Below are 24,354 nucleotides of genomic sequence, written 5' to 3' on the forward strand. Positions count from 1 at the left end.
AGAAGTTCTCCACAGCGCTTCATTTTCTATTTATAAAAAAGGGTTAGTGTGTTAGTACAAAGTCCAAGAGAATACTTACACATAAAGAGAGAGTGGGGAGACAGGAGAAGCCTATACAAAAGCTACTCAAAAAGAAGAAAGCCAAGCTCTAATTAATTCTGTTGTTTCATTATTAAACCGATGTAGTTGAAGTTGAACTTGATCTCTAAACCTCAAAGCCCAGAGATTAAAAGAAGGTCTTGCACCATCAAAGATAACTGCATTTCTCAGCTATTAAGGAGGGTTCCCCGAATACCAAAAATAGAGATGATCACAGATAAAGTGAAATATTTTATAGAATCCGCTTGGGAAACATGGAACGTTTAGAGACAAGTACACTGGTCATTTTCTCAAACAGCTAAAGCATCCCTCATTTTCGGATCTCAGTATCTCCCAAGTCCCATGCTGCTATGCTATAAGATTGGTAAAAGGGACATTAGTGGTACACTACCTCTTCCTCGTGTGCTATACATTGCTACCATAACTTGGACTTACATTGGAAGCCGTGATTTCAGTAAACTACTTCTGTACATAAAAAAGAGAGCCATATATTAAGTTCTCACTCCAGCTCAGATTCGGACACCTCTTCCTCTGGTAGCTCAAATGCGTCGACGTCTGCAAAGTATGCTCTCTGCTTCTTCACAAAGTCTTCTGGTAACTTGGGGGTGCTTGGAGGGGGGCGCTTCTGTTTAAAATATTGCAAGCAGTCAGAAAGATGAGCACAGATGTACTTATGCAATAATGCGGTAACTGAAGCTGCAAACCTTCCTATAATCCTATAGGCACAGCTTTGTTTGTTCATTATGCACATAATCAAAGAGAGCACTTTGATCTAAGTCCCAATAGCAGAAAAATTTGTAGGGTCCTTATGCATGAATACACTCAGATTGTGACACTCTTACCTTTTTAGCTCCATGACTAGGAGCTGAAGAAGAAATGGGCCGAGTGTCCTGAGCCATAGAGTCTTTCCTGAAACAGGAGAGTAACTGAATATTTAAGAGACTGAAATGCACCCAGACTGTAACTATTATATATGGATGAAGTAAAGGACGAATAAAGTCTGGACCTCTGAGTACGTGTACTTGTGAGTTTTGACACTATATGATGATGTGATAAGTTTATTCTGCGAGAAATGTGAGAGACTTCCCCCAAGTTCTTCTAGCCTATACCACTACATGGCATTTTACAGCAAGCATTTTTTTTCTCGAATGCGCAGGAGAACTGCGCATCAATATATTAAGAAGAAAAAAAGGGAGTAAAGATCCCCAAATTGTTACAGATGAGAAGGGCCTGCAACCCACCCTATCAACAGGAACAAGAGACTCTTACATAAAACACTCATGACCAGAAACACTAGACCAGAAAACATTCCTAAGTGGCTGTATGTGCTAGGGCGAGGAGGGAGACTCCTCGAGCCCCAGCGACAGACCATTGCTGCATTTCTTCCTTAATAGTCCTGATAACATTGGATGAATTAGGGTTGATTCCATCAAAGACACATCGATTGCGATGATTCCATAAGGACCAGGAGCCAAGAATGATGATGGAGTTCACCCCTTTTTTCACTTGACCTGAAACTCTGCTGCTTGTAGATGCCCACCAATCCTCGAAAACCCTTTCTCCAGCTTGTGGTGCTAGTGACTGTAGGCCAAGATCATGTAGCACAGCAAACCAAACTTGTTGGCTAAAAACACAAGATACCAGCAGGTGGTCAATTGTTTCATCTGTTTGGTCACAAAATGGGCAAGCTGCTGGGTGATGGAGTCCCTTCCTTGCAAGTCTGTCAGCTGTCCAGCACTTCTTATGTGCTACTGTCCACATGAAGAATTTGCATTTACCAGGGGCCCAGCTTTGCCAAAATCTCTCCCAAGGGCTGAAATGGATGGCCCCGGTAAAGAGTGTCCCATAAGCTGATTTTGTAGAGAAGGAACCCGAGGTGGAGAACTGCCAGATGTGTGTGTCTTCTACTGCCGGTTGTAGCTCAAAATTCTCAAGAAAATCTCAGAGTTGTAAATAATCAAAGATGACATCTACGGTGAAAGCACCTCTTATATCAGAAATCCACTTCCTATTGTAAAGAGCATCAGCAACTGTTCTTCCCCTTCCTCTGGCAGTTACAGTTCCAAACAGGTTTGGTAGAGTGTGTTCCACACTCTTACCATCCATCCATCTATCTGTCCAAAAAAGAGTGTTCTTGCCATTTCTCACTACTGTAACCACTGCAGCAGCGAAGAAAAGCCTTGACCTGAGGTTGAGCTTTGAACGGAAGAAAGGCCCAAGCTTTTTCTGGTTCAGTCTATTGTAACCAGAGCCATCTCATCCTCAGAGCCCATCCTAAAAACTGAAAATGGAAGATGCCGAATCCCCTCAGGAAGCAAGGTCTAGTGACCTTAGGCCATGCCACTAGACAATGACCACCCCTCACATCTTTTCTTCCTCTCCAGATAAATCCCCTTCTTATTTTATCAATGGCATTGAGAGCTTGAGGAGGCAGATCCACAGCCAACAGTAAATAGATCATCATAGAGGTAAGAACAGATTGTACCAAGATACATCGACCAGCTTTGGTTAGGAGGTCAGCTTTCCATCCTGGGAGCCTGTCAGCAATTTTATCAATGATTGGTTGGACCTGAGTTTTTGAAAGCTTAAGTGGAGACAAAGGCACACCAAGGTATTTGCAAGGAAAATCAGAGATATGACAGGGGAGGTGACTATTCAGGATTGCAATATCTTCCTCCAAACATTGAATTGGATGAACACTGCTTTTTAGGACATTGGTTTTAAGGCCAGAAGCTTCCCCAAAAAGCTGTAGGACATCCATAGTGATACTAATATCACTTGCAGTAGGCCGCAAAAAGATGACCACATCATCCGCATAAAGAGAGATTCGGTGCAGCAGGGCTCTTCTAGCCAGAGGTTGGAGAAGTTCCTCCTCAGAGGCTTTCGTTATTAAATGACACAGTACATCCATGATCAAAATGAACAGCATAGGAGAAAGTGGGTCACCTTGCCTCAACCCACGTCGGTGTGCAATTCTTTCTCCAGGAGAACCATTCAAGAGAATCTGAGTGGAGGAGGAAGCAAGTAGTCAACTGATAATGTCGCACCAAACAGGTCCAAAACCCACTCTCTGCATTACCTCCAGAAGAAAAGGCCAAGAGACTGAATCAAAAGCCTTTGTGATGTCCAATTTCAGGAGAATGTGTGGTTGTTTCTGCTGATGCAGATATCTTGTAGTGTGCTGAACAAGCATGAAGTTGTCCAAGATGAATCGACCCTTGATGAAAGCACTTTGATTCTGTGTGATCATCTGGTCCAGCTGACCAGCCAGCCTATTAGCCAGTAATTTGGTGATGAGTTTGGCAAAAGAATGAACCAAACTAATAGGCCTGTAATCTTTGACATTGGTGGCATCATCTTTTTTTGGTAGGAGAGTGATATAAGCAGAATTTAGTACCTCAAAATTGTACATTTTTCTACTCCAAACAGCCGATATTGCAGCCATAATATCAGTTTTAATTATTGGCCAGCACACCTTATAAAATTTTCCAGTGAACCCATCCGGGCCAGGGGCCTTATTTGAAGGAAGAGAACCAATTGTTTTCCAGACCTCTTCTTCCGAGAAGGGACTATCCAAGACTGTCATATCAAAGCTGGGCACATTCAGTCCAGCAAGATTAACTGTGACCTCGCGGTCAGAGCTGTCCCCTAGGAGTGATTTGTAGAAGTTGAAGATTGCTTGCTCTTTTTCCTCATGCTTTGTGAGCACCAAACCATCATCTGTAATGAGTTTACTTATAAAATTATCTCTCTTTCGATGCCTAGCAAAGGAGTGAAACAAGGCCGAGTTGGTGTCTCCATCTTTAAGCCACAAGATACGTGACCTGCTGCGGGCAATAGTGCGCTGCAAGGAGGAGAGGGCCAAAGGGTGCAGCTTGAGCTTATTTCGCAGCCAAAGCTCCAAGGGCGATAGAACTCGATGATCTTGGGCAATTTCCAATTGGTGCAAGATTTCTCTAGCTAGGCCTAGCTGGGTATTAACATGCCCAACTGTTTCTGACTCCAGCTTTGGAGGGCCTTAATTGTTGCCCTGAATTTCTTTGCTAGAGTGTCAAAAGGGCAGTTTGAGGCCTGAACTGATGACCAAGCTGTCATAACAGTTTCCTGAAATCCATCAAGAGTGGGCCATAATGATTCAAAGTGAAAGCGGGCTTTGGCAGGTTGCACATCATTTAATCCCAACAACAATGGGCAGTGATTAGAACCGTCACTTGCACTGCTTTGCAGGAGGCAATTTGGGAAGAGGTCTTCCCACTCAGATGAGCAAAGAACCCTGTCAAGTTTGACAAGTGTGGGTGTGTCTTGCTGATTCGACCAGGTATATTTTCTTCCCTGTAAAGTGATTTCTTTCAGTTTCAAATCATTGATTAGTCGGCAGAATCTGCCCATCATTGCTCTGTTAAGATTTCCATTGTTTTTGTCCTCTGCACTTGTGATTAGATTGAAATCCCCAAGCACTGTCCAAGGGCCGCTGCAAGCTGATCTGATCGTTCTCAACTCTTGCAGGAAAATAACTTTACTGTCATCTCCTTGAGGACCATATACACAGGTCAACCACCAGGGGTGAAGAGCGCTAGGAGAAAAATGCAAGGTGGCTAGCAGACGCCGGGCCAAGGCCATGCCTCCAAGCAACCAGAATCCCTCCACTAGCCCCAGCAGCCGGAAGCTCAATCCAGTGAGTGAAATCAGAACCCAACATAGAAAGAATGACACTGCTAGAGATGCCTGACATTTTTGTCTCTTGTAAACAGACAATATCAGCCTTAGCAGAGGTAATCAGAGTGCGCACAGTATCTTGACGAGCCCTGGAATTGAGTCCACGTATGCTCCAACATATAAAGGTAGATGGATTCATTATGACAAATTAGGGGAAGACGACCACCACCAGCAAACTTTAATTATTAGGCACAACCACATCAGGAGTTGCCCACCCAAAAAGGGCCGCCATGGCCTGAACATGTGTGTGTACCAGTGAACTGGAGAAAGTGAATAATTTGCCATACTTATCCAAGCTCTGCTGATCAATGCCTTCATTCTCGCCGATGATGTTCAGCGCCCGCATCACTTTCCTTTTGGACCTTGAAGGAGCGACCCCGCCCGGGGTATTAGGCGTTGCACCGGCCAGCCGCCAACTCCGGCGCAGAGGAGCTGCAGGAGTACATGCCTTGGAACGCAGCTGGGCGACCTGAGGGGTGGGAAGAATTCTCACCGTTTTCTTGGACATCCTGGCCAAGAATCGCCCCTAGCGGTCTGAGGGTGGGGGATCACGCATGGGTGCGGCGGGCAAATTAGGCCGTGATGCATCATGGTCTTGAGGTAGCGGGCACAATTTTGGACGCCGCCGAGAGTAGGTAATGATTGGCCGGGCCGGTGATTGTGGTACAGGATCCGAGGGCTGAACAGGCAAATCGGGAGCAGGGGGTTCAGCCACATTGGGTAAGGAAGCATCATGTTCTTCAAGAGAGTCGGCCAAAGCTTCAGCCGGCCAGTCTCCCGTGGCGGCGGCCCGTGCATCGGCTGGAGCTCCTTCAGAGCCGACGGGGGAGCAAGTCACATTGGCCAGGGTCAGGGTGACGGCATCAGCTGGCAGGTCACCGCCTGGGTACATCTCAAGAAATCCAACAGGCCCAGAAAGTCCATCAGGCCCAAGAACAGCCAACGCAGGCACAATTGGCCCAGAGACGCCTGGCAATGTGGGAGATGGGGGAGATGGGCTGGTCGGCGCAGTGCTGACATCATCTCCCTAAGATCTGCGCCGGGCACCTGGGGGCTGACCCCGGCGACATCCCCCCCCCACGAGGATTTGGTGGACTGGCGGCGCGTGGACACGGCACCGGTGACCTCCCCGGTTCCTGTGCCCTACATGGCAGCTGGGTCGATGGTTCCTGTAGAGCACGCGCCGCCGCTGAACACTGGCCCGTGGGTCTCGCCGCCTGCTACCCTGACATCCTCCCCCCACGTGGAATCGGCGGACTGGCGCGACAACACGGCTCCGATGGCATCTCCGGCTCTCGTGGCCTTCATGGCTGCAGAGTCGTCGGTTCCCGAGGGGCTCATGGCTGCCGGGTCGCCGGTTCCCGAGGGGCACGCGCGACATTCACCCGAGGCGTCGCCACGGGCTGGGGTGCCGCATTTTTTACAGCAAGCATGCTAGCATTTGAGGCTTAGAGTACTACAAGAACTCCATCTGAAGGTAGTAATAAAGGTAAGATGCCAGATCAATCTGGGACAGTGAGGCTTGAACTGTTGTTTCTAACAAGCTAAGTTGAACGGGCATACAGGAAGAGCAGCATTTTTTTTATTTTATTTTGAAGGTCAATGGAGGGGGGAGTTCCCCCACCTGAATTCATTCAGAGGACCTGCCGGCTCGGCAGATAGTCAAAAGGTTTACATCAGAGAAACAAGGAAACCAGTAGCTAAAAGTTACACTGCCGAGGAAATCAGTAGCTAAAACTTACATGAGCAGCAGGTTAAGCCTGATGTACGGCAATTCTCGCTGGATAAATACTAAATGGTTATCCAGTAACAAGCTATTGGTTCTCAGAGACAATTAGGAATGTGCATTCTTCAAACCTAGGTGTATTGCTATCAGGTTTCCACACAAAGTAAAGACAGTGATGCTTAGTCCAAAGTACAAGGGAGATTTGTGAGCACTGCAGGGGGCTGAATGAAACATGGCAAACGCAGGTAACACTGTACTGGTATCAGGTGACATGTTTTAAGCAATTTCACCTGCTGGTCTTCCTTGTAGCTCTTCCAAGAGGAGGGCAACTCGCCATTCCAGCAGCAGGGGCGGGTTCCCTGTCCTTGCCCTTGTTGGTGGTGGTGGTGGGGTTCGTCGTCCTCCTCCTCTTCCCTTGAGTCTCAGTAGTCCCACGCCTCGCGTAAACCGTAGAGATGGGGGATTTGGCCACGCTGCGCTCCTCCTCGAGTACTGTAAATGAAGAGCAGGATCAGAAATACCAGCCCCGCAACGGGGATCACAACCAGTGGCATCGAGCTGGAGCACAAAACCAAAATGTTGCAGTGGAGATTGGGGGCTGTAAGTAATGTATGTTCACTGACCTACGGCGTACGAAGGCTTGGGCGCGGGCGTGACCGATGCGGTGGAGGAGCAGGTCGAGGAGGTGTCGGAGGGCGTTGGGAGGGTCCGGCGTCCAGTCCTTGTAGGCTTGATTGGGGCCGGGGTCTCGAGGAGGAGGTTGGTGACGTCGCTGAGCGGCGGCGGCGCCGCCTTCCGCTGGCGCTTGATGGCGCTGCTTGACGGTCCCGGTGGCGTGGCGGCGGTGGTGGGGGGCCTCATCGGAATCGCAGCGGCGGCAGGGAATGGAGGGATTGGATTCTGGAGGGAGGGAGAGGGAGGGGGAGGCGCCGCTTCACTTTGCTTTCTCTCCTTCCTTCTCTCCTTACCTCCGGCCCCACCTGGCAGCGGGCCCCACCCGTCAGCCTTCTCTCCTTCCTCAGAGCTGTTCGCTCCTGGTTGGGCAACAGGGGCGGCGGCTCCACGCCGCCCGGCAGCCGCTGGTGGCCGCACCTCTGCCCGGCCGCCGCGCTCACCCACCTCCCCCTCGCCTTAAATCCCCAAGCCAGCCCCTGCTCCAAACCCTAGCCCCCACTTTTCCCCATCTCCATTGCCGCCCCCAAGGAGCTCCGCCGCCGGCCGCAATCCGCCCCCTCCGGTGAGCCCCGTGTCCATTCCTCGCGCCACCACCTTCCTCTCACCCTCCTCCTCCGACTCCGGCGCTCATCCGTCCCTCTCCCTTGCCGTGCAGGTCTCCCGCCGCCGGTGTCCGCCCGCCGCCGCCGGACCTCGCCGTGCCACCATCTCGTCGCCTTTCCCCGCCGTCCGCCGCCGTGGAGAGCTTTGCCTCGCCGTGGAACATGCCGTGCGCGTGCTAGCCCGACCCCTCCCGCTCGCCCTCGCCCGCGGCTCGGCCGCCGTCGCGCCTCGCGGGCGCCGGCCGCGCCTGGGCTGCGCTCTGGCGGGGGTCAAGGCCAGGAGGGCGGCCTTGACTCGGCCTGGGAGTTCTTTTCAAAAAAAAAAAAAACCTCGGCCTGGGAGCTGCCTGTCCCGTGGGGCCCGCCTGGCGGTGTCTGATGCTTAGATCCGGGTGGTCCTAGCATTTTTTATGTGATTGGGTGTTGTTTTATAGATCTGAAATGTTGTAAAATGCGTATAAAATTTTATGGATCTTCAAAAATTGTGAAACTTGTTTTGTTAGACTCCTGTGCTGTACATCTACATTAGAAAAATGTTGTCTTGCATGTTATTGCTCTGTATATTTATTTATGATATATTGTTATAAAAGTGATTCAAATACTTTTGTTAATTCTCTACTGCATTAAAAATGTCAAACTAAATTTTGTTACACTCCTTGTTAAATATGCTTTCTAGTGGTACAGGCTTCCGAGGAATGCCATCTGTGCGGCCTGCTATGAAGGTGCTAAGGCCATCATCGGCTTAATGAACAAGGATGAGCAGGAAGACGACCATGGTTCTGTCAATTCCCGCATCTCATCGAAGCTTAACGGCTCAACCAAGGTAGAGTTAGTTTGTTCCTTACTGTTGAACGGCAGTTGCTTGCCCACGACGCCGGCCGCAGCGCGTTCCGCAACCACTGCATTCACGATGCGGCGCTCCTGTTCATCGCCCGCACCAACGGCTCCATGCAGAAGGCTCGCTCGCCTCCGGAAGACTCGCTCGCCGCGTGCGCTTCGCGCCCACACAAGCCTTGATTGGCTCACCCATTGTGCGCTTATATATATAACCATATGTGAATAAATACAGTGGTTGTTGATCCAATCTCTCTTCTGCATGGTATCAGTGACCGAGTTTTCAACTCTGGAGAACCCGTTCGCACCTGCTTCCGCTACTCCCTTCATGGCTTCCCCTGTTCACTCTTCCTCCTCCGACGACGACGACGGCGAGCCCCTTCTTCATCCTACGCCTGCCACCGTCGTCCAAACCCTCTGCATCTGCTCGCATGTGCCGGTCGTGCTCGACCTGGCCGAATCCAACTACAGCCAATGGCGGTCCGTCTTCGACTCCACCCTCGGCAAGTTCGGCCTCACCGCGCACGTTACTTCTCCGGCGCTGATCGCTCACCGCAACGCCGAGTGGGTGATGCTCGACCACACCATGGTCAACTGGATCTACAACACCATGTCGAAGACCGTCTTCGACATGGTCTACCAGCCGCGTGCCTCCGCGTTTTCCATCTGGTCCGATGTCAAGGGCCTCTTCCGCGACAACGAACTCGCTGTCCTCCTCGAGGCAGAGTTCCGCAACCTGCAACAAGGCGACATGTCCATGATGAATTACACCACCAAGCTCAAAAAGCTCGCCGACAATCTTCGTGATGTCGGCCAACCCATCCCCGAGTCGAGCCAGGTGCTGAACATGCTACGCGGCCTCAACCCCAAGTACCGCTACATCAAGCCCATCGTCGCCGGCAGGTCGCCGCCCCACACCTTCCGCACCGCGCGCTCCTTCCTTCTCTTGGAGGAGCTCAACGCCGACAACGACGCCAAGATGGACGCCGGCCAGGCGCTCTTCGCCGGGCACTCCGCTGGCACCTCCCCAAGCAACTCCTCCGTCGGGAACGACTCCGGCGGGTCTCGCTCCAAGCCCCGGAACCAGAAGCGACGCGGCAAAGGCGGCGGCAGCAGCGCAGGCGGCTCCGTCTCCTCCGGATCTCGCCCAACCGGCAACAACTCCAACCCTCAGTTGCCGTGGGCCGCCGGTTACAACCCGTGGGCAGGCCTCGTGCAGGCGTGGCCCATGCCCTTCCGGGCCCCCGGTGCTGGTGTTCTGGGCCCTCGTCCGCCCGTCCAAGCCGAGCAGGCCATGACGGCCCAGCACCAGCTGCAACTGCCTGGCCCATCCGCCTCTTCTTCTACCTGGGACAACACCGCCCTGCTGGCGGCACTCCAGACCACCGGCTTCGGCGCCGCCGCTCCTCCGAGCTCCAACGACTGGTTCCTGGACACCGGCGCCTCAACTCATTTGTCCTATGCGCCTGGTAACTTTACTAATCCCACTCCCTCTTCTATCCCTTCCTTCATCACCGTCGGAAACGGCGCCCGGCTGCCTGTTTCACATTCTGCCGCCGCCTCAATTCCTACAAATTCTTCCCCCCTCCTCTTGAATAATGTTTTGATTTCGCCGTCTCTTGTCTCGAACCTCATTTCCGTTCGTAAACTCACTCGTGACAACAATGTTTCAATTGAATTTGACCCTTATGGCTTTTCTATCAAGGATCTTCCAACTCATCAGGTGAAGCTCCGATGTGAAAGCTCCGGGGATCTTTACCCGCTCCGGCTGCCTACTCAGTTCGCCCACAGCGCTTCATCCTCCGTCGAGCTGTGGCATCAACGACTCGGCCATCCCGGCAATAAAACTTTGTCCACGATTTTGAGTTCATTCGATTTTGATTTCAATAAGTCCAATATGCATACTTGCCATTCTTGTCAGCTTGGGAAGCATGTTCGTCTGCCTTTCTCCACTTCTGAGTCCAGGACTTATTTTCCTTTTCAATTAGTACATGCAGACGTCTGGACATCCCCCTGTGCTTAGCTTTTCAGGTTTCAAATACTATCTTGTGTTGCTTGATGATTACACTCACTATGCTTGGACATTTCCAATTCACTTGAAATCTGAAGTGTTGCCGCTCATTCGTTCTTTCCATGCCTACGTAAACACCCAGTTCCGTTTCCCCCTCGTTGCTCTCCAGACGGACAACGGAAAAGAATTCGACTCCAACGCCATGCGCACGTTCCTCTCCACGCACGGCGTTGCTTTCCGCCTCTCCTGCCTCTATACCTCACAGCAAAACGGAAAAGCAGAACGGATTCTTCGTACGCTTAACGATTGTGTGCGAACACTTTTGCTCCATAGTGCAGCACCGACGGCGTTCTGGGCGGAGGCCCTCTCCACGGCGACGTTCCTGATCAACCGGCGGCCATGTACATCGACCGGCGCCACCACTCTTCCAGCTGCTGTTCGGCACTCAGCCCGACTACAGCCACCTACGCGTCTTCGGATCGTTGTGCTACCCAAACACCACGGCGACGACGGCCCACAAACTGTGTCCACGTTCGACGGCGTGCGTCTTTATCGGGTACCCCGCCGACCACCACGGCTACCACTGCTACGACCTCGACACCAGACGCGTCCTCACCTCCAGGCATGTGACTTTCGACGAGTCCACGTTCCCGTTCAGATCGTCCTCCAGCTGTCCAGCAGCTCTTCCTCCGCTGCTCCTGCTGCCGCGACGCCCAACGATGAACATCTAGTCGTACACCTCTGCCCGGCACCTGTACCACGACTGCGCCCAACCGTTCCGGCTTCTCCCGCATCGTCAACACCGTCTGCACCGGCTACCTGACCTGCCTCGCCGCCCTCTCATTCGCCGCCACGGCCGGCATCGACGTCTTCGCCGCCCACCCGCGCGCGTTCTGCATCGCCGTGCCCACGCTCTCCAACGCCGCCCACGTGCTCGACCACGCCGCGCCAGCACTCGCCATCCACACTCCAACCGGCCCCGCACTCGCCTCCGCCGCCCCAGCAATCGCCACCAGCTCAGCCGCGTCACCACATGATCACACGCACCAAGGCCGGCATTCGCTGCCCGAACCCCAAATACGCCCTGGCTGCCACCGCGGCGCCTGCCGTGTCCACTGCGCCCGCTCTTTCACCCATCCCTACCTCTGCCCGCTCAGCTCTGCGCGACGCCAACTGGGTAGCCGCCATGCAATCTGAGTTCGACACCCTGCAACGCAACAACACCTGGACGCTGGTCGACCGTCCTCCCGGCGTGTGTGTCATCACCGGCAAATGGGTGTACAAGTACAAGCTCCGAGCAGATGGCTCGCTCGAGTGCTATAAAGCACGCTGGGTCGTCCGGGGCGACACCCAGCGCCCTGGCATCGACTTTGGAGAGACGTTCACGCCCGTCGTGAAGCCCGCCACCATTCGCACTGTCCTGACCCTCGTCGCCAGCAAGAAGTGGCCGGCTCACCAACTCGACGTTTCCAACGCATTCCTCCCTGGCCACCTGCAGGAGAAGGTATACTGCCAACAACCCGTCGGGTTCGTCGATCCCGAACGCCCAGACGCGGTCTGCCTCCTCAACCGGTCCCTCTACGGCCTCTGACAGGCGCCTCGCGCTTGGTTCACCAGCTTCACCGACTTCGTCAAGAGCATCGGCTTCGTCCAGACGCGATCAGACTCGTCCCTGTTCGTCCTTCGCGGTTCTTCGGGTGCCATCATCGCATATCTACTTCTGTACGTCGACGACATGGTCCTCGCTGCGTCGTCACCTGCCCTTCTCCGCGACATCATCAACAAGCTCAAGTCTGCATTCGCCATCAAGGACATGGGACCCCTCGCCTACTTCCTCGGTGTTGATGTGCATCGCACCGGTGACGGCTTCTTCCTGTCTCAGGCTCAGTACGTCGACGACATCCTCGAGTGCGCCGGCATGCTCAACTGCAAACCCGTCGCCACGCCGGCCGACACCAAGCCAAAGCAGTCCATCTCCGACGGGAAGCCAGTCAGCCCGTCCGACGCGTCGTTCTTCCGCAGCATCGCCGGCGCCTTGCAGTACTTGACGCTGACAAGACCGGATATTGCGTACGCCGTCCAGCAGCTCTGCCTCCACATGCATTCTCCGCACGACATCCACGTCGCCATGCTGAAAATGTCAAGGGTACACCGTCGATTGGCATTCCGCACGTTGACCTCGCCGACTCTCACGGCCTACTCCGACGCCGACTGGGCCGGCTGCCCGGACACCCGGCGCTCGACTTCCGGCTTCTGCATCTTCCTCGGCGATGCCCTCGTCTCATGGTCCTCCAAGCGGCAAACAACGGTTTCCTGATCAAGCGCCGAAGCCGAGTATCGTGGCGTCGCCAACACCGTGGCCGAGTGCTCGTGGCTCTGCTCTCTCCTCGGCGAACTTGGGAGCCCCCTCGATGCCTCGACCGTCGTGTTCTGCGACAACGTCTCCACCATCTACATGAGCCGGAACCCAGTGCACCACAAGCGGACCAAGCACATCGAGCTCGATATACACTTCGTTAGGGACAAGGTGTCGCTTGGCGAGGTCCGCGTTATGCATGTTCCAAGCTCCCGACAGTTCGCCGACGTGTTCACAAAGGGACTGCCATCTACACTCTTCATGGACTTCCGGGACAACCTCTGCGCCCGCAACACCGACGCTGAGTCTGCGGGGGGGTGGGGGTGTTGAACGGCAGTTGCTCGCCCACGATGCGCCACTACGACGCCGGCCGCGGCGCGTTCCGCAACCACCGCATCCACGATGCGGCGCTCCCGTTCGTCGCCCGCGTCAACGGCTCCATGCAGAAGGCTCGCTCTCCTCCGGAAGACTCGCTCGCCGCGCGCGCTTCGCGCCCACGCAAGCCTTGATTGGCTCACCCATTGTACGCTATATATGTAACCATATGTGAATGAATACAGTGGTTGTTGATCCAATCTCTCTTCTACACTTACGGTTATTTCAGGTGTTTCTTATCTTAGCTGTGCATGTGCTTCCACTTAGAATCTATAAAGGCTACAATTATATTGCGTATCTGATTTTTGGGATTGGTATCCACCCTTTTGTTCCTTGTAAGATGTCATACTTCATAGATAGACGTTCGGTTTGATAGCATTGTTTTGTTCCTAGTTAGCTGCATGTCACAATCGCAGGAAGACGTATTCTTCAATTGAAAGCTTTTCTAAAAGTGACGCGGATGTTAGTGGGTTCATAAAATCTGCTTCAAAGCTTGAGCAACTAGTACCGTTATGTTTTTTTTAAGCAAAGATGGCAGGTGCTCTGCCTTTTTTTTTACTATAGTAGAGAGCAATCAAATATTTACTAGAGAGTTCAAAAGGGCAAAGCACTGTTATGTTAGAACAGTTCAGTCTCCTCAGACACTGAAACAACAAGTCAACAGCTCTGTTTTTCAGGTTCTGCTATTGCAAAAATATCTCTGAATATCATGAATAGACTGTAGACAAAGACAACGAAACACTAAACAATTGACGAAATGATTTCTGCTTGATCCATGTTTAACTATTTAGCTTCAGTAAGGTCATGAGTAGACAATATGACAAAACACTGAACATTTAACGAAATGATTTTTGCTTGATCATTGTTTAACTATTAAGATTCAGTAAGGTCAGAGGTGCTAGCAAGGGTTTGCTGACAGAATTATTATTATTATTTTTCGGTTGAGTGCAGGGCATGAGAGATGAGCAGGTGAAGGAGATGAGAGACCGGGAAGATGACACCAAGCAACCAGAGAACTGCCTTCCTCGAACAAGGCTTGGCGCTGGCGTGGAAGGAGGAAATCCACACCTACATCGTCGTGAAACCTGGCACTGGGCCCCCAATGCCAGCACACAAAGCCATCCTGGTGAGTAGTAGGCAGGCAGGCGTTTTAGCTCGCTGATAATGGGCCTTCACCACCTCATCAATTTAAGACCCTTGCTGATGGTGGATGAATGCGCGCATGCATGCACGCCGCGAGGTCGGAGGTGGGTTCCGGCACATGCTGTCCGGCGACGTGCAGTGCAAGGCCCCCGCGGGCGACTCCTCCCTCCCGGAGCTTTCCCACGACGAGCTCTCCCTCCTCCTCTCCTTCCTCTACACCGGCGCCCTCGACCAGAACCTGCCGGAGCGCCACCTGCACGCGCTTCTCGTGGCGGCCGACAAGTACGACGTCCCGTTCCTGCGGCGGGCCTGCGAGGCGCGGCTGGCGGCGGCCGTGGAGCCCGGCAACGTTCACGCCTTGTGTTGTGGCTATGTTTGGACGAAATGTAGGTGGGCATACAACAAGGTCTCGTGGGGGGCGTGAGCTGTACGTGCCTCCAAACTGCCTCTCACGGGCTGATTATGTGATGAGCCTGCTGCCCTGGAGCCTCCATCTCCTCCCTGATGATTTGTATCGTATATTTGCCAATCCAAAAATTTTGGTATGCCAACATTTTGGATTGGCAACTTTTGGTATACAACCAATCAGGCCCTATGTACCAAGAATAACAAAACGTGGGGCCTGTAACTCTGTTTATTGATTAAAATTAATTATCCGCAATAAAAAGAACTAGGTGTTTGGTCTAGTGGTATGATCCTCGCTTCGGGTGTGAGAGGTTGCGAGTTCGATTCTCGCAACACCACCCATTTTATTTTCTTTTTACCTATATATTTTTATTATAAAATCCCTGGCAACACCCCCACGCTGTTTTCCTTTGTTTTTTTCCCCTATGTAGCAACAAAATTCCCTGCTTATGCTTTTTTGTTATTACAAAATCCCAGCGCTGTGCTGCTCAAAACCAAGTTTCTCTTTTCACGCTTTGTTTTCCAGCAAGTTTGACAAGGTTTCAGAACACATTCCTTCTGAATTTCTGATCAACTGAGGTTTATAAAAAGAAGAGAAAAGAATGCTAGTCTGCACAGAAAGAAGCCCAACTCAAACTGCCACATATTCATTCGCTTGGCTACTCAACCAGGATCTCAGTCTTTGCCTACATACTCCCTAGAAGCCACACATTCTACTTGCTACAACTAACATTACAACAACTTATCTGCTTCAACATGCCATCTCTCACTTGATCACAACAGTAGCTTGATCTAATCATCAGCAGCAGTCAGCAAAATCGCCGCACATCATTCTTCTCTGCAACAAATCCAACATTTGTTTCTTCAGAACCAATTTGAGTAGTCAAAGTCTCTGAGTTTCCTGAAATGCTTCTCCACATCTTGTCGTGACTTTGTCCACTCTTCTCTTTGGATCACAGTGGTGGCATCATCCCTTTTAGTCTGACACAGATAATCAAAATTACTGTCATCAGCCAAAATTACTATTGGAGGCTTGGAGCCCACTCGAACGAAACAGAAGGCTAGATATCAGAAGCAAACAGGCTACCTTGTCGATTATTCTAAAAGACTCCCCTCCATCACGTATCAGTAGCAGGTCGTTTCTCCTATCTCTTTTCTTTCCTTCAGGAACACTAACCTATCAAACATGGATTGATATAAGTGATGTAAGTAGTTACTTCCTTTATTTATCTATTTTTGGTACTTGGTTTCATTTAGAATTTTCTCAAAGATTATTAAACAGAGGGAGAACTACTCCAAAACTCTTAGGAACACACTTCATAGAACCCAATATCCATCAAAAGAGGTGTTGTTTGAATAGCTTATACAAAACTAGATATTGAATATCTTACCAAAACTTTTGCTCTTGTGATTGACCTTGTTTTTGAGTCAATAACATAAATCTCCTCAAAATCAAGGAAAAAATCTGGGTCATCAGCACGCCTGTTTCTGTAGTGTCTGGTTAAGAAAACCTGCCGTACAAACAACACAAGGCATATATTCTGAATATGAAAATCACAAAGCCATAAGCACAGATTCTTACTGTATCATAACATGGAGAAGCAATCTACTAGTGCCAAACTATGATGTACATAAACAATACAATGAATATTTAGCATGTGTTATGTAACAATACAATGATTTAATTTCGAAAAAGGCGACATGTCCAGCAACTGAGTGTAGCAGAGATGCAGATGTTGCGGTGGTTTTGCGGGCACACAAGGAGGGATAGAGTCCGGAACGAAGTTATTCGGGATAGGGTCGGGGTGGCACCAATTGAGGAGAAACTTACCCAGCATCGGCTGAGATGGTTTGGACATGTCCAACGAAGGCCTCCTGAGGCGCCGGTGCGTAATGGAGTTCTTGAGCGGGTCGATAATGTAAAGAGGGGTAGAGGTAGACCTAAACTGACGTGGGATGAGTCGGTTAAGAGAGACCTTAAGGATTGGAATATCTCTAAAGAGATAGCTTTGGATAGGAGCGCTTGGAGACTAGCTATCATTGTGCCTGAACCTTGAACTTATTTCTTTCGGGTTTCATCTCTAGCCTACCCCAACTTGTTTGGGAAAAAAAGGCTATGTTGTTGTTGTTGTATGTAACATTTCGGGGTAGAATAGAGTTAAAAATTAAATCTGATCACATAGAAGCTCACTGGTTAAGGGCAAGCAAAGCAGGATACTAGAGAAACCTAGGTGGAAATCTCTAATTCAACTGTTTTGGACAATCTGGGACGAACAAGATCCTGGGTCTTCAAAAACAAAGATATATAAATTTTTGGGATTGCTACTATACTACTGTCAGAACTCAGAAGCGCATTCTCAATATGGTGCAAAGATGGGCCATCCAACCTGATGCTGCTATCCCCTAATCTTAATCAGTAACACATCTTGTTGCTCTGCCTCAACAGTGTGTTAATCCTTCATAGCACCCTTACTGTAGATTGTTTGTGGTAAGACGCAAGAGGCCCCCATTTGTTCTTTCTTCCAATCTTTCTAATTAACATGTAAAAACACGCCATTGCCTTTCGTAGAAGTAAAAACAGAAACCTAGGTACTGTTCAACAATTCAACTATTCCAATTTTAGGGCCCCTTTGGATCACGGGGAAACGACAGGAAAAACATAGGAATCGCCAGGCGCAGGAATCGTTCCTGTACTTTCTTCCGTTGCTTTCCTTTCCTTTCTTTGCCCTTTGGCTCTCCGCGATTTACCTCGGACTTCCGCCACACCATGAGCTCGGACCGGATGTTTCGTTTCCTCCGTTCACAGTGAGAGCGAATCCTTTCCTCCACCCTTTCCTCCGGAAGCTTTCCTGCCTATCCAAAGACGTGGTGACGTCAGCTAATCCTCCGGAAACTTTCCTACACGTTTTCCTTCGTTTCGCCTACGATCCAAAGGGGGCCTTAGGATCTTCAATATGTGGACCACTAGGACAAGTGGAAGTACTAGTAGCTATAAATTCGAAAAATGAACTGGTACATGAGAAATAAAACCTCTGCAGAATGCTTTATAAGAAACTTCACTAAATCAACTTCACAGGAATAGTAAGCGCTAAATTTGGGTACTAAATTGCAAAGCACATTCGCCAAGTCCACCTTTGGCTTTTGGCAGAATGAGGCATAATAGAATACCAGTGGCGGGGGGAAACTAAAGAGGGCAGATAAAATTATGAGCATATATACCTTCATGATCTCCCTCTCAGTCTTGTACAGGGGATCACGCAGATGCTCAACTGGTGGCTCAGTCACGTTGTAACGTCCGAAATCTTTCTTAGTACACCTCACGTACTAAACACAACAGGGAAACCAACAATTACACATCCAGGCCAGTTCAGAATCAGCAGAAATACGGAATGACTGAAACTTGAGCGTGCATCGCACCTTTTGGGGCATCGGGGCAAGAACCCTTGGAATGGAGTAGATATCAGTGTCTGGCGGGGTGACATACATCTGTCGCATAGAAAATATCATGTTCAGCAAAATGGGCAAAGTGCAATTGATTCAAGGCCGTGTTTAGTTACAAAAATCAAAATTCCAAAAAAAATTTCCGGCACCTGCATGGAGATTTAAATCTAGACGAAATAAAAAACACATTGCGACTGCTGTCTGTAAATGGCGAGACGAATCTAATGAACCTAATTAGACTGTAATTAGATGCTAAATTGCTACAGTAATGCTACAGTAAATAACCTCTAATGACGGATTAATTAGACTCATTAGATTCGTCTCGCGATTTACAGACAAGTTCTGAAATTATTTTTGTGATTAGTTTATGTTTAGTACTTCAAATGTAAAAAGATGCCTTTTCAAAAACTTTACAATGCGCAACTAAACACGGCCCAAGACACTCGTATCGGTGGCCATGTAATAAATTTGGATAGCATTAAATGTCTCAGCGCAAGTTTGATGAAATGAAACAATGCAAGCATTTGTCACAAAATGCACTAGCCAGCAGCAGTAATGACTAACGAGGGAGGGGCCAGACCTCTCTGAAGTCGTAGACGTCGTCGTCGGGGTCGGGCACCTTTCGGATAAGGAAGTCGCAGTGGAGCAGCCTGATCTTGTGGAACTCGTCCTCGTCGACGGCGTAGTCAACGACGGTGTCGGATGCGGAGTCCTGCGTGGAGACGAAGCTGTCGGCGGCGACCATGGCGATGTCCCCCTCCTCCCCGCGCGGCGAGGAAGGCGGCGGCGGCTTGACGGGGGCGAGGAGGCGGTCGTAGTCGACGTCGTAGTCCTGCTCGTTGTCCATGTCGTCGTCCTCGCCGACTCCGTCCGCGTCGTCGGCGTCCAAGTCGCCGAAGTCGTCGTCCATGTCGTCGTCGCCGTAGGCCGCGGATACATCGCGCCGGCGGGGGCGGGGGCGCGGGAGGGGGAGGGGGAGGGGGACGAGGGGCGCTGCGCCCGGGATGGCGCGGAGAGGAGGCAACGCGTTAGGCTTGGGGTCGCCGGGGAAGCGGCGGTGGCGGCGTGGTGGTGGATAGGGGCGGCAGCCGTTGCAGGAGGAGACGAGTGGAGTGGTGGTCGCCATTTCCTTCCTGCAATGTGCGTGCAATCCTCTCTTCTTTTGACAGCGGCCGGCCCATGAGGAGAGGAGGACACCGGCAGCAGCCCAACAAATACCAAGGCCCAGCCAGGCCTCCTCTTCCTCCCAAAAAAACAAGCCGTATAAAAAAAAAAAACCTACCGAACCGCGCTCGCTGGTCATGGCTTCCGCGGCGGCGGCCGCCGGCGAAGCCTCCACCTCGGAGCCCGCGCCCAAGGAGAAGCCCATCGTCGTCCGGGTCAAGCGCAAGCCATCGCAGACCCGCCCGGACGCATTCTGTGAGTTCCACTTCTATCTTGCTTTCTCCCTCATTGCCCCCGTCCTCTTCCTCCTTGAGTTTCTTCCCAATAGAAGGAGAGGTTTTGACAATCTTTTTGCCTTCTCTATCAGGGCTAGAGATTAATGAGAGGCCAGCGAAGAAAGCGATGCTCGATTTCTCCAGCCTCTCCATCTCCGGACCCCCCTCCTCGTCCTCCGCCGGTACAATCCAAACAGACGAGCAATTATAGACCGGAAACAACATAGTAGTGCCCTCCTTTATCTGCAAAATGTCTTACGGTCTTGTCATGCCCACAGCTACGGAGGAACCACGGGTTAAGAAGCTTCTTGTTCAACACATCGAAACAGTACACCATTCTGAAGCTGTTGAAAATGTTTTGCACTCTCTTTTGGTAATATTCTATCCTTTTCCATCTTTTATTTTATTTTCTGTTACTTGTTAAACTAGCTTGGCATCCAGATTTGGCATAGCTGTTTTGTAGGTCGTGTTTAAATTTGTTCTTGAATACTGCAACTGAACAACTCCTTTGAAATAAAAGAGATGTTGACATTGGTTCTTTAAATAGTCACTTGCAAAAGAAGAGCCAGATTCTGTTATGCTTTAAAACATGGTTACACTTGTTAAGATTTTTTGGTAAACAATTCCATTTGTTTTTGCAGCTTGCTGACTCAAATTCCAAAGAGATAAAGAGCAAGACAAAGGAATGGAATGACAGAATCAAGCAAGACAAAGTAAGGCCTCGTTTAGTTGCGTCTGTAAAGTTTTTTAAATGGAATCTTTGCACATTTGAAATATTAAACATAGACTAATCATAAAACTAATTACAAAACTCGTCTGTAAACTACGAGACGAATCTAATGAGCCTAATTAATCCATCATTATAGCATGTGTACTGTAGCAATTTAGTGTCTAATCATAGCCTAGTTAGACTCATTAGATTCGTCTCGCAATTTACAAGCAAACTATGCAATTCGTTTTTTATTTCGTCTAGATTTAATACTCCATGCATGTAAGATTCCCTTTCAATGTGATAGATTTGGAATTTTGAATTTTGCAACTAAACAAGGCGTAAGCAAAACTTTATGCCAGTCTACCACATTATTTTTTTCGCTGCTTCTCACGAGGATCATGTGCTAATCACACCTTTTAGTTTTTCCCTTGAATATTGTTGTCAGTAGCATTTTTTTCTCGAATACGCAGGAGAGCTACTTATCATTGCATTAAGAAGATGCTATCAGTAGCGATTACAATCTGGGAAATGGTGTTTTTCATATCTAGCTGTTTCCTTGAATTTTAGTTGGTTAAAGTCTAAACTGGACCCTTTTCGTGCCAACAGAAAACAGACCAGCTACGGTCGGCAGCCAGGCAGAGACATGAGGTATGCACATCTGGTTATTCTGGCTGCAGTTAGTTCTTGATTCTCAAGTTTTTATGAATACTAATGAGGCTGTGAGTTTGATCGAAAATTTAGATCATGTAATGTCCCACAAATCAAGCATAGAATTAGCTATTGGAGGGAACCAAGGATGCATGCCTTTCCTAAGTCTCGAGGGTCAATTTGTGTTTCTTTTTTAATATTTATGTGTGCTTTGTTCCGCGTACTCTAGTGTTAAGTTTGTTGCGCTTATTCTGATTGATACATAGTTGATTAGCGCCGAAGTGCATCCCAAAATAATCCTTATTGTTTTTAAAGTGTTTGCACCAGTGCTACTTCTGCATTTCTGTTGTGTCTTTTATATGGCACCATCTCACCTGCAAGTATATATGTGATTCAGTAATTGGGTTTAGCTTCACACCAACGCTGGTTGTCTAGGTTTGAGCCTGTTTATCACATTGTTGATCTATGTGAACAATCACGCCAGCCATTCTAGGTTAATGGTGGTGCATTACAGTTACAGATGATATTATCCTGGAGAGCCATTGTCACAGGCATATGGCAAGGTAGGTATGAGGATTTACAGCTACAAAGACTGCAGGCTAAATAAATGATTCTCTGGTGTACATTGCCAAACCCTGTTTCTGGACACTTGTGTTGAGTAATGTGGTCATTTGGTTCTTTCAGAGTGGCATATTTGATAGCTCGGCTTAGTCCAACACAGACATACGCAAATGTGTGGTCATGTTGAGTGAAGTTGCAAGTTACAAATTGGTGTTTGAGACTAGCATAGAATTCTCAAGGATCTATCTGTACGAAGTTGTTCCCTTCATGGTTATTAAGGCGTCGCCTAGGCGTCGAGGCGCTAAAAAAACCTGGGCGTCGGGGGACGCCATGACAAAAAATCAGCAAAATGAGAGAGGAGGGTAGGCAGAAGAGAAGGGAAGAACTGGAGGACTGGGAAGGCCAAGAATTTGTCTCTGCTCCATCCCCATCGGCTCCAGACGCAATAGCCACCACAAACTTCTGCAGAATCGAACATCTGGGAAGGGCAGAAGTCGGCAACCCTCGATCTGCAATCTGTAGGCGACTGGAGGGGATCTGGAAGGGGCGGCATCAGCAGTGAGGATGGGGAGGGGAAGGGAGGAATGGTTGTGTGCGGCAGCAGCACAAATGGAGAACGGGAGAGGGGAGGGATGCAGAGAAGAGTAAGTGGCGGCGGAGACCTGGAATGCTTGTCGATGGGGGAGGGCTGAGGAACAGGTAGGTCACACAATATGTCAGGAAGGGATATATGGGCTGGCTAGTGGGCTGGGCCTTTCTTACTGTCTTGTTCTTCTTCTTTTCTTCTTTTTTTTTCTTCTTTTTTTTTCTTCCTCTGTGCTGCTGCTTTGAAGTTTCTTACAATCATATGGCGTCACCTTGCTCGCCTTATGATCGCCTAGGCGTCGCCTAGGCGATTGGAAGGGGGTGGCTCGCCACGTCTCGCCTTAGCGCCTTAATAACCATGGTTCCCTTTTAGCAAAGTAGGGCTAGTACCAAGAGTTGCTATAGCGTGGACATGCTAGCTTAGCTTATGTGCATCAATTTCATGAGGGTGGTGCTTTTTCCTTAGTTTTCCTGAAACTATAAAACTGTGATCAAGTACTTTATTTTTCTTAAACTCCATTGTGCTCTGCTTCGGGCATGGTAAGGTTTTGTTCATTGACCCTATTACAGGATCTAGGAAGAAATGCTCGCTTTGCACAAATATGGAAGAGTCGGAAAGGAGAAAAGAATGAAGCTGACGAATCACTTAGAGAAATATGCCATCTTTATGATGCTGTCCAAGTAGATCCTGATGAAGAGAGGCATCCAGCAGAACCACGGCAAGTCTTGCTTTCTAACAATTTACCAGGTCTTTGAATTTGAAGTTGTACGGTTGTAGGTTATCTTACAATAGTCCCTGCAGGATTACTTCTTTCGAAGAGGGTGCTGTTTTGTGCAACTTTCTTCCACTTATACGGGAGTACTTGCCATCAGTTGCTGAGGAAATCGAGTCAGATATTATTTCATTGGCACAATCAGAAGGTATGTGTGCTTCTTGCCGTGAGATGATCTCAACAGTAGTGGAAACTTTCTTGGTGCTTTTAGACGACTTGTGCTGAAAGTAGTAAAGGCGAACAGTTTAGCTACAGATCTGTTTTATGAGTCTAAATTTTCTGACAAGCAGATTCAGAAGTTTATGACATCTATACTGTCAAGGAGGTGGATGATACAAACATGGAGGATACATCAGCATCTTCATATCCACGGTAGATTATGAATCACGTGTGGTAACTCTATTCTGTTCCCTTGAGAGTATCTTCTAAACAATCTTTGACTGCTAGGTTACAAGTGGATGATGGCGAAGATGAATGCTATGATGATGACTACCCATACGACACAGATGATTCAAATGGTAATTGTACAATCATTTTGCTCCCTTAATTGTCCAGTGAGAATTGAGGTCCTGATTTATTTTTTTGTTACCTTAACTTTTCCATCTTGCAGCTGAAGACAATCCACTTTTCGATTATCCTGAAGAATTGTCAGAGGATGAGGATGATGGTAGCAATGACGAAGATCCTTTTGGAGACAGGGAAGGTTCTGGTTCGGAGTATGAAAAGGAAGAAGTAGAGGTGGATGCAGACGAACAATGGTGATATGAAATCGTAGGGGAAGTCCAATTGTAAATGCATGAAAGGCTAGTGTGTGAGCTGAATGTAATGTGAGAACGGAATGAGTAGCTGAATATTTCTGTTGCTCATGCTGAGAAAGGACTTGCTGAGCACTGTGTATCACTTGGTAAACTAGACATTATACATCAGTGTATGACAGGATGTTCACTGCATTACCCGGAGGAGAAGAATCATGCAATTCTTGGGAATTTCACATCAGTGTATGACAGGATGTTCACTGCATTACCCGGAGGAGAAGAATCATGCAATTCTTGGGAATTTGAAATATATAATCATGACATGAAAAAAGAAAGCCCCTGAAACCTACCAAACAGGCTGCCATAAAGAAGGGCCCGCGCAGGATCTCTAATGTGACGGCCCATGGCCCATTCAATGACTGGGACCTTCTTGCTTGGGATATGCTCGGGGGACAACCGCCACGTATGTGAAGCACAACGGAAGAGCAGAGCGGCGGC

The 24,354-nt window shown here is 49.4% G+C and overlaps 4 protein-coding genes and 1 pseudogene across 4 annotated transcripts; 3 read left to right on the top strand and 2 right to left on the bottom strand.

The window, feature by feature from the left end:
- Positions 1-301: 301 nt before the first annotated feature.
- On the bottom strand, positions 302-8,016 carry LOC120662100 (mucin-7-like). Its single transcript, XM_039941194.1, has 4 exons — positions 7,165-8,016; positions 6,832-7,033; positions 942-1,008; positions 302-724 (listed from the first exon to the last, which is right to left on the bottom strand). Exons 1-4 carry the CDS (start codon positions 7,400-7,402, stop codon positions 599-601), a joined length of 633 nt encoding a protein of 210 aa, XP_039797128.1. The 5' UTR covers positions 7,403-8,016; the 3' UTR covers positions 302-598.
- Positions 8,017-8,269: 253 nt separating this feature from the next.
- LOC120694974 lies at positions 8,270-15,223 on the top strand (annotated as a pseudogene).
- LOC120662107 (BTB/POZ domain-containing protein At1g01640-like) lies at positions 14,569-15,223 on the top strand. The gene has a single exon (XM_039941204.1). The coding sequence runs from the start codon at positions 14,605-14,607 to the stop codon at positions 14,959-14,961; it is 357 nt and encodes a 118-aa protein (XP_039797138.1). The 5' UTR covers positions 14,569-14,604; the 3' UTR covers positions 14,962-15,223.
- Positions 15,224-15,472: 249 nt separating this feature from the next.
- LOC120662121 (PLASTID TRANSCRIPTIONALLY ACTIVE protein 6, chloroplastic-like) lies at positions 15,473-19,537 on the bottom strand. Its single transcript, XM_039941228.1, has 6 exons — positions 18,964-19,537; positions 18,360-18,428; positions 18,162-18,266; positions 16,334-16,453; positions 16,030-16,119; positions 15,473-15,923 (listed from the first exon to the last, which is right to left on the bottom strand). The coding sequence occupies exons 1-6, from the start codon at positions 19,507-19,509 to the stop codon at positions 15,807-15,809; spliced, it is 1,047 nt and encodes a 348-aa protein (XP_039797162.1). The 5' UTR covers positions 19,510-19,537; the 3' UTR covers positions 15,473-15,806.
- An 86-nt stretch (positions 19,538-19,623) lies between these two features.
- On the top strand, positions 19,624-24,087 carry LOC120662128 (RNA-directed DNA methylation 4-like). The gene is made up of 10 exons (XM_039941241.1): positions 19,624-19,802; positions 19,915-20,004; positions 20,101-20,195; positions 20,464-20,535; positions 21,141-21,182; positions 22,899-23,047; positions 23,131-23,249; positions 23,392-23,473; positions 23,549-23,619; positions 23,712-24,087. Exons 1-10 carry the CDS (start codon positions 19,685-19,687, stop codon positions 23,861-23,863), a joined length of 990 nt encoding a protein of 329 aa, XP_039797175.1. The 5' UTR covers positions 19,624-19,684; the 3' UTR covers positions 23,864-24,087.
- The last annotated feature ends 267 nt before the right edge of the window (positions 24,088-24,354 follow it).

The sequence above is a fragment of the Panicum virgatum genome, chromosome 2K, assembly GCF_016808335.1.
Source record: "Panicum virgatum strain AP13 chromosome 2K, P.virgatum_v5, whole genome shotgun sequence".
NCBI lineage: Eukaryota > Viridiplantae > Streptophyta > Magnoliopsida > Poales > Poaceae > Panicum > Panicum virgatum.